The 13,805-nt window shown below is 39.0% G+C and overlaps 1 protein-coding gene across 5 annotated transcripts in view; it reads right to left on the bottom strand.

Moving 5' to 3' along the window:
- The window catches only part of LOC103146228 (ankyrin repeat and sterile alpha motif domain-containing protein 1B), a 113,833-nt gene that overhangs the window by 45,654 nt on the left and 54,374 nt on the right, over window positions 1-13,805 (bottom strand). For all 5 annotated transcript variants that reach the window (XM_007564054.2, XM_007564057.2, XM_007564056.2 and 2 more), the window contains 4 exons: window positions 5,793-6,415; window positions 4,478-4,600; window positions 3,127-3,196; window positions 233-339 (listed from right to left, as the gene is read on the bottom strand). In XM_007564054.2, the coding sequence (XP_007564116.1) occupies window positions 233-339; window positions 3,127-3,196; window positions 4,478-4,600; window positions 5,793-6,415 (923 nt within the window). The remainder of the gene's footprint in view (window positions 1-232; window positions 340-3,126; window positions 3,197-4,477; window positions 4,601-5,792; window positions 6,416-13,805) is intronic.

Raw genomic sequence — 13,805 nt, 5'->3', positions numbered from 1 at the left:
GAAGATATGTTGGAGGATTTCTGTGCGTAGGAGGGACTTCACATGGCATCAGTTGGGAGAGGCAGCAGTGATTACAAGAAAAGACAGACGAATAGAGAGGAAAAGAATCACAAAAAGAAAGAAATATAACCAAATCTAAACATCCAGATGATGCAAAACCATGCAATCAAAACAAGAGGATCCCCATTCATCAATACATTCAAAATGAAATTTAAATCATAAAAACACTCACCATGAACTGGACGTTATCGAATCCGTTGGCCAGCAGGTGGTTCTCGTACTGGACCAGACCGATGGAGTCCAACCACTGTCCGACGGACTGCAGCGGGCAGCGGGGACCTATGAGGGGGTGGAGGGGCAAACGCTTCAGTAGGGAGTAGCCGTCCACGCGGTAGCAGCGGCAGTCCGGCTGAGACAGCTGGCACTGCCACATCATGTTATGGCGGGCAAAGTGGCTGTCGAAGGAGCCCGCCATGCTTTCGGACGAGTCTGTTGGCGCAGACGATTACAGGGGAGGGGGAGTCAGAGGGGAATGGAGGGAGGGGAGAGGGTGAAAGGGGGGGAGGTAAGAGGCTAGGCAAGGGGCATGATGGGGTTTGATGGGGTCAGCATGCAGGGAAGCCAAGCAGGTAAAGCGCCGATGTCCAGATGTTCTCAGAATCCAGCCAGAGACAGAACGGGAGGTGGAGGGAGGAACTGAAAGTTGTATCCGTTCCTGTGGGGGTAAATCCTGCCAGAGATCAGGCCAAGTGTAGATCCGAGTCTGTCGCCGTGCAAAGTGCAGCCGCCGCCGCCGCTCTCACTTCAGCTGTTGCGCTCGCTCGCTGTGTGTGCGTGCGCGTGCAGAGAGAGAGCGAGCTGCTGCGTTGTAGATTTCTCTTTATCAAATACTCCCACTCATCTGTATGCTTCTGCAGCCTCCTCTCTCTCTCTCTTTTCCTCCCTCTCTCTCTTTTTTCCTCAGCTCTGCCTCCCCCCTCCTCACCAACTTCCCTCTGGTCTCTATCTTCCCTCAGCGGTGATCGACACCCTGCCTGCCGTCTCTGCTGCTATACATGCATCTGCCTCACTCCGTTGATAACAGCCACAACATTTGCAGCTTCTTTTGTCTTTAAGCCAGAATCCCTCCCACACACACACACACACGCACACACACACACACACACACACACACACACACAAACGCTCACATACAAAATCCTGAGTGGATACATGCTGTCCTGCACATGCATGTTTGCCTGTGTTGTATGTGTAAGCCTCATTGGTGGGAAGGTGGAGCTGCTTTGGCACAAACCGCATTTCTGGCTACAGTAACCATGGTTAGAAACGGCTTTGCGTTGATGGATGAAAGAGCAGAAGAAGAGAAAAAAAAAACAAGAGAAGAACGGGGGGATCAGGAGGTGGAGGGATGTGGAAGTTAATACAGGCGAGAGGAGCTGCATGCAGAAAACAGATCATCACTGGGGGAGGAATCAGGTGTGCAGGTGGAGGAAAATTGTACTTTATGGATATACACTTTTAAACTATTCAAACCCTTAAATCATTATTTTCATGTCACAACTACAAACTTACATTTTGCTGCATTTTAATTTGATATGATTGACAAATTGTGATCGTTTTTACTGCATTACAGCTGCAGGTGCAAGGAACAAATGAATTTACTTATCGTTCACCTTCACTAGGAATTCAGGCTTATTTAACTGTGACGGATTCATGACAGTTTATTCGATAAGAATAATATATAATAACTGCATGAGGGAGAGGATGTTTTGCATTTGCAGAAAAATCCCTGTCTTACTCTATTTTATACAAAAACACTGATGTGTCACAAAGCAAACGTTTTCTCTACCTCTCATCCACACGACTGGCATTTTACTGAGGTAAAGTTTAGGTTTTCCTAAAATCATAATCCACAGGGGAGATTTTTACAAACTCACTTTCTGTGTATTTGTGTGGGCTTTGAGACATTTGGAGAAATAATTATGTGAAAGTCCATTAAACATGGGACATTAACTCATGACTGTCCCATCAAAAACTTTCACTGTTTTCTAAAAACGTGCAACAAATTGGTTGGGCAAAATTCAACCTAAACTCCTAATAGTATTAGAGGATCTGAAATAAAAACAAAGAGCATTTGGGAGTGGATGAATTAATCAAAAAAACACTTTTCAGATGTTAGAAACTCAAAATTTCATGGAGAAGAGTCACATTTTCTACACTTAGAAGCAGATGAGTTATATTAAGATAAAAATAAAGAAAAAAAAAACCTTATTTTTGTGTCGTCGTCACCTGATATTTAGTTGACTGAGTAGAAATGATCATACTGAACCATGAGTCGCTGAGACTTCAGAAGCTCAAAAGTTTGCTTGTAATTTACAGGAATATCCTGAACATTTTAGGAAATAAGAAAATGAGGAGAGTCAAGTTGCTTTTAGGTAAAAATAAACCAATTTTTCAGATGACTGCACCGAGAAAAATTCTTTTTATTAATTTGTCTGGGGGGTTTTCCCTCACATTTTTCTGCTTTCATCAAGCTGCACATCGGTGTATGAAAGTGAGCATTCGAGAAAATGTCTGTGAATATGACTAGTTAAAAAAAAACAAACCCTGAGAGAAACTATAAATGAGATCAGATTCAGCTCCCATTTACTTTTACCTCAAATTTAAGCTGAATTTATTATTCAGTTTCGTGTCTTAGTGTATTCCTCCCAGCTCTGTTTTCATATTCCGTTTTGATTGCACTGGCTCTCGTATGTCATAAGATAGAGATCTTTTTCTCACGATATCTTTTCTGTATTTATCTCAACTTGCTGCATTTCTATAGTATTCAAACAGAATTTAAATATTTTGCCTGTGCTGCCAAGCCCAGTCGTCAAGCTTTCTGGTTTTATTGGATTTAGAAGACAAACTGATCTATTTATTTTAGTATTTACAGAAGCCTGGTTCTTATGCTGATCTGCAAAACTATCCGATGGTTTAACTAAATATCTGTTTAATTTTTGGGGAGCGTGGTGAGGAAAGTGGTGAGGTATCAATCTGAAATTTGAAATGTGCATGCATCATCATCAGCCAGCTGTGTTCTACCAGGATTTATTCTTTAAGTCACACACACACAAAGCCGTTTACCTGAGGTAACCTCCTTGACGTCCAATCCGCTGCCGATCCCCGCGCCGATGGAGCTCATAATCTTATCAATCTAAACAGACGGGAAACACACAGAGAGGCAGCAATGTGTACAGTACATATTAATAGGGGGAAAAGTTATTTCCCAGGAATAAAGCTAAGTCCTATTTCTGGATTCATGCGTCATATAATGTGATCCTTATGCAGCCGGGATGCTGAGTGTCAGCCGGAAACTTTCAGACAGCTGAACCGAGATGAAGAGAGGAAGAGTGACTGCTGGCTGCAGCACAGTGGACATGCTGCTAACCACTGAACTGTGCAACCTGTTCATCTGTCAACCGGGCAGCAGAGCCGCCATCCACAGAGCCTCACAAGCAGTGATAGCAATCACATCACAACAAGCTCGTTAATCAGATCCGATTAATGAGGAATAATGTGTGTCTAGGACTTAAAAAAAATCATAGGTTTTTTCCTGAAAATTGACTTCTAACGGTCTCAAACAAGTATGAGTATGAGCCTGAGTGATATTAACAAATAACTTCAGTATTTAGTAGTACATGATGTACAAATACCAAATTTGAATCAAAAATTAAATCTGCTTGAATCTTGAGGAGCTTTTGTGAGTCGTCTCTTGCCAATAATGCAACTCTTTCTATCTGCTGCTCTGTGTTTTTCCATCTGAAGTTTCCCCTTTAGATAACATTAAATTAGACAGGAAATGTTACCATAAATAGGAGAAAAAACAAAAAAACACTGATGGTAATTCATCAAGACAGCAAGTCAGTTGTGTTGGGTAATTAATGAACATGTACATGCAAATGTGGCACAGCAAACACTAATGGGCTTTCACTCGCATCATTAGCGTCATTTTAAAAATAGTCCAGGTTATTTATGTGACTTGATCTGCATTTTTTCCTTAAAAAAAAAAAGTGGTATGAAAATGGTAAATGATTCTTAATATCTTGTAAAATAATGTCTGATAAGAAAAGTAGCTGAATAACTTTCATGTCAGGAACCAAAACACAGCAGCCTTGACCCCTGACCTTTACCCTCCACAATTCAAACTACTTTCAAATATTGGGTTTCTCCCTGAAGGTCCAGAAGCATCAGAGTGGGAACACGGTAATCTAGCGCTGTTGAAGTTGAGAACGTTTCAAAGGAAAGTGAAGAGATGCTGCTCAGTGCTGAGGCAGCAGTTTCCCCTCCTGCAGAGACCAAACGCCGATTTGCTTTAATCAATTTTATAGTAAGAATACATGAGTCGCAGCACAGCCACTGATCCGCATCTTTATTCCTCCTTTAATATCGCCATTGATTAGATAATCCAGATCTTGAGCTGTCTGCGTCATCTCACCTCCTCCCACTCGGCTGTGAAGGACGGGGTCCGCTCCAGTCGTTTCTCAGGGCTGGCTCCCTCTCTGGAGCCGGGCGTTCCTGGCCCCTGGCCCCGGGACCCAGACCCCCAGCTGTGTTCCTCCTGAACACATAAAAAAAAAATAACACTTTCACACATGACCTATGACTTGCAAAAAGAAAAAAGAAAAAAAGATTTCATCACTAATAGCTTTATTTTCATCAAACGGAATATGTATTTTCTGTAGTTTATAATTTATTTAGGCTGAATTAAACAAATCTCAAACGAAGCACCAGCCACTGGAACACTGTGGCCCAGATTCGTGAGTGATCTCATTGGCTGAACTCAGTTTCTGAAGCCACATCATAGAAACTCTAATTTATGCACATGAATATTCTGAATAGTTGAAAACGCACCAAAGAGGAACTTTTTTTTCTCTTTAAATAGGACACAAATCACAAAATATTTTCAAAAACTACTGCGGCAGCCTTAAGGTCTCGCATACTGTGCATCTGGAAAGAGTTCACAGCCCTTTTTAAATGTCACGTTTTCAATGCAGCGTCACAATTTAAGTAAAAAATACACAGAATCTGCAACAATCTGGTTATTTAAACTGAAACTAACATTCAGTCTTTGAAGACTTTCACTTTCTTCTGGTGAAGTCATGATTACATTCACTGACTGAATACTAAAAATCCGATTCCAATTAATTCTAGTTATCAAACTGCAGTAAGTAGCTTAAAAAGTTTCTATCTAAGGCATGCTCCACATCGAGTCACTGATTTGCAGCATTATCTCCTAGCGATAAAAAACGCTGCCGGTACTGTGCTTTTCTGTGGATATGGTGGTGTTTTGGTGACACACAGCATTCTTTTTGTTTAGGAAACTAAAGCGACATGTTCATAGAAAAATGGTTCTAAATTCAGATATTTATTTCAAATCTCAACTGATTTGTGACCGTTTTGCCGGAGGAGAGGCTGGTCCGTATCCTTTGGGAGATTTTAGTTATGTAGGAATGTTTTCTTTGCTTCTGTCAGGTAATACTACTTTGTAGTCCAAACATTTGAAGAATAATGGTGATTAGTAAAGATATAATTTCTTCAGTGCTCTCATCAGCCTCTTGGTGGGATTTAATTTCTTCTGCTGACGGATTTCCCATGGGAAGTTTAGCAAATCCCTTTTTGTAGGGGAAATAAGCCTTGTTAGATTTACAACAAGTTATGAGATGATTGTCTGACTTGACATTTTAACAGGAGTAGGTATGATTTTTGTAACAGACTGGCCAGAAAAAAATAAATAAATAAAAAGGTCTCACCTGAATGGGCGACACGGCCACCAGGTTGGAATCGGACTTGGACAGAGACTTGGAGAGCTGCAGGTCCAACACGCTGCGTGGGACGGATCTCATCCTCCCCAGGGTGCAGGCTCTCTCTTCGTAGCCGTCCCTGGCCTCGCCCCCCGCCTGCTTCCCCTGAAGCTCTGCTACGTCTCCGTTTTGTCCCAGGGAACAAGAGGACGGGTGGTTCAGTGTGGACCATCCACCGGGCAGGTCCGCCTGCTCGCAGTTCTTGGGCTGAAGCTGGTCCTGATTGACCCGGGTGTGGAAGATGGTTCGGTAAACGACCTGCGGCTTCTGGGACCTCTGGGGAGACGATTTGTTGTCAGTTCTAGAGAAACCCTGAGAGGCTCCGCCGCCGATCACAATGCTGAACTCGGGAGTCTGCAGCACGCTGCCCTGCGTCTCTGAAGGAGCGTATTTAAAGTGCTTGGGGCTGTAAAGGTGATAAGGCGTATCCGGCGGCTCACAAGCCGGAGAGGATCCATGAAGGAGGCCTGCAAACTCCTCTGGGACGAGGCTTTTTCTGTTTTCCCCAACGAGACGGCTTGAACTGGAGGAAGAGCAGAGAGGAGGCGGGTCTCGCTGGTAGGTCACGTCGTCTGCAGAAAGGACACGGAAAACTAAATTACTAAGTTGTTTGGAAGTCACAGCTGATGATCGTCTGCCTACAGTTTGAACATGCCGATATGAATTAACACAGAACGGATTTACTTAAAAGGTGACCTATTATGGTTCATTGAACAGGTTAGGATAGGTTTTTAAAACAGATTCATCACATTATTATTATTCTTAGATAATGAGAATTTAGTTTGCTCAGTTCTGCCTACTTTCAGAATGAGATGTTTTAGGGTCTCTTGTCGATTTAAATCCAAATAAGCTGCTGCTGGCCATGCTCCTAACTCAAAGTTTACACTCGCACGTTAAAATGACTGCAAAAATTTACACAGTTATACAACCATACTTCTTTGAAAAGCATTAGTAGATGCTCCTGCGCAACCAACAAGAATGCAGCAAGTGGTTTCTAGACGGCCATTGTACAGAGGACGTGCTGGAGCTCTGCTGGGGTTGCTAGGCAACAGCACAGCACCAGTCAATTGTGACTAAACAATCAAGAGGTTTTTGTAATGTTTCATTTTCCAGACACCAAAAAAAGATTTACTTTCTGTTTTTTAAGCACTTGAGTTGTTTTAAGAAGCAGCAGAAACCCAAGTGGAAGTAAAAAAAAAATTAATTTGAATTTAATTTAATAATTAATTTTAATAATTTAATTTAATTTGAATTAATTTGAATTTTGCATAATAGGTTCCCTTTTATTAACTGAGCCCAACTAAAATAATGTAAGTCATTTGTTTTCTTTATTACTTTGGCATTTTTTACATATATAAATCTTAAAAAGAACAATAAATACCAAAGACTTACAGTATCACATGTCATATTCAGGCTATTAATTAGCAGCAAATGGACTATTTAACAGATGTTTTTGTGGATTTTGGGGTCAGAGTTCAACAGTTTAAATAAATAATTGCACAAACTGAATATAACTTCAGAAGCTGCCTCATGCAGTCACATATGCAACATCTTTATAAGACAAAACAAAGCCGGACGGTTTTTTCTGAGAAATCCCCTGCAGAGTGACAAACTTAACCAACGGTGATTAAATGGAACAATAACGATGTTAGTCCTTGAACAGAGAGCCATTTCATTTAATTTCAAGTGTGAGTGTTGCGTTTTCACTGCACCACTGTGCTGTCTGCGGTGTTTAAAAAGCACAAAGAACATCCATTAACAGCCAGCCGTTAACCAGGCCTGAAGATGCGACTCATTCTTCAGTGTTAGTCGGACTCGAAAAGTAATTTCCAAAAGGAACTAAAAGGTTCTTTTGGTAGAACTAATTGCATTGACTGGCCAAGTGGTTAAAATTCAGCAAATTATCAGAATTTGAAAACTTCTCTCTGTATTGCCAACTTTGCCCTCTTTAGCAACAAATTATTAGAGAACTGAGAAGCCGACAAACTGTCTGGGGTTTGATTTTTGCAGGTTCTCACATTTAGCTCAGACAGAAAAACTATTTTTTTCGTCAATAAATGAGACATAAAATGCCACATTTTTACACCCTAGCCATCCTGCCAGGTCTTCACATTTATTTCGGTAAAATACAACACTGCAGTTCATAAATCTTTCTAGTTATCCTTTTGTTGCTGATTTTAGGAGGTGTAGTGAAACATTTGGCTCCACTCCTCGCTTTTCTCCCTGGGGTGTGTGTTTTTAAGATGGTTGTGTACACACACACACACACACACACACACACACACATTTCACAACCATCGAAACAGAACCGATAGCATCTCAGCTCGAACAGCATACCAAGCTCTGACAAGCACTGAGCAAATTGAAAAAGCTTTACTCCTAAATACTTGTATTTCTCAGTCCTGCAGTTCAATAATGTATTTAGCTGATATTTAATTGGTCCATGTTGTTACAGTATCAATTATACCCACAAAACTTGTAAATGTCTGACATTAGGGGAAATATAACTAAGAAGTTTATGTTGCAAAAACAACTGAACTCCATCAGATGAGCTCGTTTTTATGTAAAATAGTTTTATTGCATCCAAGAAAAAAAACTCTGAATGGGCAAGAAATGTGCTTAACTTATCCAGAGGAATCAGAATAAAAGATGGCAGGTTTTACAAGTCTCAAAAAATATAGAGTTTTATTGCTGACTAGGATTATTGCAATCATGTTGTTTAGACTTTTTCTTCCCAGGTTGCCTCTGAAAACTCAGGTTTTGCTTGAATCTTTGCTTCCATTTTCACACAGCACTATTTCACATTTTGAAACCAAGTGCTACTTAGAAAAAGCAACTTTTATTTTTTAATGATGTAACAAAAATTGAACAATATCGTTAAATTATTGGTCATTGGCACCATCACATTTGTCCTCCTCAGTGGAGAATAACATTAGCGTGGGATTGTGTATTTCTTTATAGGAAGCAACTAATTAAAAAGTAACAGCTAAAACTTCACTGTACCAACCTGTTTAATAAAGCTAAGGTGTTAGAGCTGCTTGGTTTCTAATTCGTTTTTTGTTTGTTTTTTTGTGTGATTTTGAATAAGCAGTAACATTAAACAAAAAAAACAAAAACGTTTTGACTTCTCATTCAAAGCCCTGATAAATTTACTTGCGTGGGGAAGTATGTCATTTATTCTACATATAATAGTAATGGTAAATCTGCGCAACAACTCAGTGAAATATTTTGAGGTCATTCTTTTCCTAAATCCTAAAAACATTTTTTAAACTTGCACTGTATTCTCTCTGTATGCACATCTACATTATTCACTCTACTGAGAACTCTTCTTCACCCTTTGCTTTTTGCTTTTGTTGCTAAAGTTGAGGACCAATGGCAACAGGTAAGCATGTTGGTAGCTATGGGAACAACCTGACTTTCTGGGTATCTGAGAGCTTTCAGCCTCCAGGAAAGTGAGGGAAAAGTGGAAGTAAACAGAGCTGGAAAAAAAAGGTTTTTACAGATGGAAAGGTAAATTATCTGTAAAGTAAATTACAGTACATACAACGGTTCTGTATCTTCAGGTAGAGGCGAAGTTAAAACAGCATAATTATAACTCATTGAAGCATGATAACAGGACAGGCTATACTTCTAATTTGGCTCCAAATGATCACTGGCCTCCTGAAGTAAATGTGTTTGAGTAAAGCTGTATTCCTTACCTGAGAGATACCGGCTCAAATGAAGGAGCAATCAAAGTTTATGTTCGGCAATAAGCTTTTATTGTAAAGCTCTGTCTTCCTGTGCGGAGGAGCAGCAACTGTCTAAGAATGGTATGGTGAAAGAGCAGATGCAGCAACCCATTGCATACCTGGATTTTTATTGCAACACAATATACACTATTGCAAACAGGTTGTGGCATGCAGCAGCACCGCCTGCAGACAGACTGTTTGGAAAAGATGTGTTCGATTCTGAAGAAACAATCACAGTAATGCAGCTGTGATTGTGCAGTAAACGTGACAAGTATGCAATTTATTAAGACTTCCTTGAGTCTTAAGCAACGGTTGCAGAAGCGAGAAGCTGCCTACCATGAGTTGGTCATAAAAAACTTAATATGAGGGAATCTACAGCTTAAAATAATACATTTATCTCTTAGAAAACTGGAATATTGAAAACAGTTTTTTAAACTTAAGCATTTTTCTTTTTCTTTTTCCTCAATAATTACATGGTAAAACTTAAAAAATTTAAACTTGTGGAGCATTTTGACATCCTTTAGTCTCATCTGCTTTAGTGAAGATATACTTTTGGATAACAAAACGACAAACGCGTTTAGCTAAATCCATGTATTTTAACTTCGTATTTTAACACACAACACTCAGCTAAGTGCTAGTTTTCAGAAATTAACCAAAAAGCTGAAAGTAGGTCACTATCTGGTCATGCCTCGATAACTATGATCACCAGAAAACAGCCGTTATGCAGATTACTAGTAATATCTAGTAATATTCATAGTAAATCACTTTATATTTTTTGGAATAAATACAGAAAACATTGTTTTTGCTGTTTTTCCATGGCTTTTGTCTCTTTTGACTCTACATTTTGAGAAGCTTTATTCACTATATATACATAAAGAAAACAGGTATGTATAGCATAAATCAGAAGCTGCTGTTCCTTATGTAGAATATGACACAGCCTGTAAGCTTGTTATGAAAGGCGTGGAACTGGAATGTGGGCATAATTAACTTTATTAGCTCCAACTGCGGTTATCCCGCTCCCACGTGCCGTCTTCATTATATGCTCAGAAACTACGCAATACGACTACAGAATTTCATTTCAGATTAAAAAGTAATATGTTCCATAGTTTAATTAAATACTGTGTTTTAGTAATTATCTTCACGGAATTATGAAAATCTGTCTTTACGGTGCCTGAGGGCACGTATTTGGTTGTCTGAAGTCACTACAATGGCAACGTTAAAAAAAAAAATAATAATAATAATAAAAAAAAGAAGTCCATTTATATTAAGTTTCCCAAGTTCAACAGAAAAAATGTTATTAATTTTGTGGTTCCATTTGCATGAGAACAGTGGATACACAGACTTACTATTTTTCCAAAAACCTCAAACTATGTTGGATTCACTTTGCTTTGGAAACAGTAACTGTGAAAAAAATCCCATTAGGCTTTTTATTACTTCCTTTCAGAAATGGCACCAAAAAGAAGACAAACAAAATCATATCTAACATTTCTTACTACACGGACTTTTCCTCAAAGTTTAACGTTCCTCCACTGAAGTAATGCAGTAACTGTTGATCTTACTTCGTTTTTAAGACCAATATAAGCCTTAATTTAAGTACTTTTGTAGTTTGGTCACAAAACACTATCTGCTTCTGTATTTTTATTGTTTTGCATGTTGAGTGACATTTATTGCAGCATATTGAAAGGAATAAAAAATAATTTGTGCTTCAGAGGAGGGATGTCACATCAGTGAAAATTACTTCACAGATAAGACAAAAACTAATATTCTCATCTAACTGTGCTAATGTATCCTAAAATATCTTATTTATTAATCATGAAAATGCTAAATACATAACAATTTAGCTACAACTTTAAGCTTTTCTTACCAGGTCTTGATAGCATGTTAAAACTGTTGCAAGTGTGATTTTTAAGAAGTGAGGAATACAATACATACAATTTTACACAAATAAAGTTGAGAAAAATTATGTATAAGAAATGATCACATGGTTTATTCTTTACATTTAAATACCTTGTCACCTTGCAGTTGAGGCACATTTAATGTGTCAAAGTTTACTAAACGAATACAAAGGGAACCGAAAAAAAAGGAAAGAGCAAAAAGGAAAATAAAACTGACTTTAATTTTTGATTTTCTGACCAAGTGCAAAAGAAATTTGAGAGAAAGACAATTAAGCAACGGTGAGACAGTCTGTTGCAATAAGATGAAATTTTAAAAGAAGGTAAAGGGTGGAATTCGAAAACAAGAAATGAGAAAAGAACAGAAGTGTCTGGAGAATAAAGTGTCTGACAGAATGAAGGCCTGACTGACATGAGGCATGAACGAGAGACCAGGTGAAAACATGTCGAAATGGAAAGGAGAGAAAACGGGGTGAAAATGAGGTTTCATCTGTCAAAGTAAATCCTGACATGATCACAACAGGCTTCTAAAAGTCGAGTATCCATGACAGGTTATCAAAAATGGAGCCGAGCCTTATTCATTATTGATTTTAACACAGAGTGAAGGTCACCGAGTACTCCGAATTTCCACAGAAAAACACAACAAACGTGAGCAAAGGAAGGTGACAGGCAGTCTCGCCACATCACCAACATGTGCCCCATTTTTGTTGAAAATGCCTCATGCAAAAAATAAAAACACATTGTGCTGTTTTTTTTTTTTTTTCTGTGCTCATCAGCAGGAGAACCTGGGAGATGATCCAAACATCTGATAAGGATGCGTTCGTCGCTGCGTCTCTTGTGGCAGCGCAGCAACTGTTATTAAAAACTACAGAGCAATATCTGAGCTGTCAGTCATCTCTACATGCAGCTGGTGCTGCAGGGGCTGAAGCGAACAAACCAACATCCAGATGATGCGACATCACATGATAATTGGTTGAGTTGAGAAAACATAAAAGGCAACAAATAACTAGTTGAGTTAAAAATGAGAGCCAGGGAAATCTTCTTTTTGAGGGTTGTTGGAAAGGTCACATTAATTAGCCAAGAGGAAACAAAAATACTTTCAAGAAGCAGGCAGAAAGTTTCCACTGCAACCAAGATGCTATTTTAAATTAATCAGAAGAAGCGCCAAAGTTCTGTCAGTTTTGTTTCAATCCTCTGATTTCTAAGCCTAACAGCTTGTACATCAGATGATGGCTTAAACTGAACTCTAAGTAAGCCAAGCTAACATGTCAGAAAATTACATAGCTACAACTCAGATGCCACATATAGAAAATATAAGTAAAAACTAAGATATCATCTCTGCAACAGCCTCATAAAAAGTTACATAACCTCCTGCTACACCATGCAGAGGCTCTGTCTGCACTGATGAAAATGCACTGCATGGAATGGCTAAAACAGCAAACAGGTCGAACAAAGAAACTTTTATCCCAATAAATATGTTCTATAGATGCTTTTTAAAGTGCTTTTTTTACTCATTCAGGGGATTTTTAACCAAACTATAAGTTTAAAAGATGACTTCTGAAGATTCAAGTCATATCTGAATATATTAATAAAGTAAAACCAGATTTTAAAAATGATACGATTTCTTATTTTATCACACTTTGCTGCTATTTACCATCAAAATATCTCTTGTGGGCAAACAATTGTAGGTAAATATACAATTTTACCAAAAATGTCAGTCGTTTACTCATGAATCAATACACAAATCTGAATCTGTATCTAATTCTGGCCTTTTTGTCACTTTTTACCAGTTAAAACACTGGATATTTTATCGTACCTACAAACAAAATGTGGATCCATTGGTAATTTGCTTGTAGACAAAGTGTTTATGACACCAGAAGTGGTTTTACAGTAACGCGCACCAACAGTCTGGGCTCGACTCTTTTCTGTGGATGGCTGCAGATAGCAACTCCTTGCTGAGAGCATTACTTTATTGCTGATAGCCTGTGCGTATCTAAAGCCAGCCTTCGGGTGGAGGGGAGCCACTTTCCACACGCTGAATTCGCTCTTTCATTTCTGACTCCAGAGTTTATTGCCACAGCAACAGGCTTGTCTCCTGTGGTAACACATTTTTTCAAGTCCCATGAAGAGTGACGGAAGTCTCTCACTGGTGTCACTGGAAATACATTTAGTGCTGGTGTGAGACAGAAAGCAGTGGTGATGTTGAGATTTTGTATTATCTACAAAAGAACTGTATATAAATTCCTGACTCCTGTGAAAGCATATCTAAGTTCTATCAAATTGGAGATTTTCTTTATCATCACCTTGTGATGCTTTAAACCATCAAGCCTAAAACTTCTGAA

This window comes from Poecilia formosa, unplaced genomic scaffold (genome assembly GCF_000485575.1).
Source record: "Poecilia formosa unplaced genomic scaffold, Poecilia_formosa-5.1.2 Scaffold154, whole genome shotgun sequence".
Classification (NCBI taxonomy): domain Eukaryota; kingdom Metazoa; phylum Chordata; class Actinopteri; order Cyprinodontiformes; family Poeciliidae; genus Poecilia; species Poecilia formosa.
This window is presented reverse-complemented; position numbering and strand designations above follow the sequence as displayed.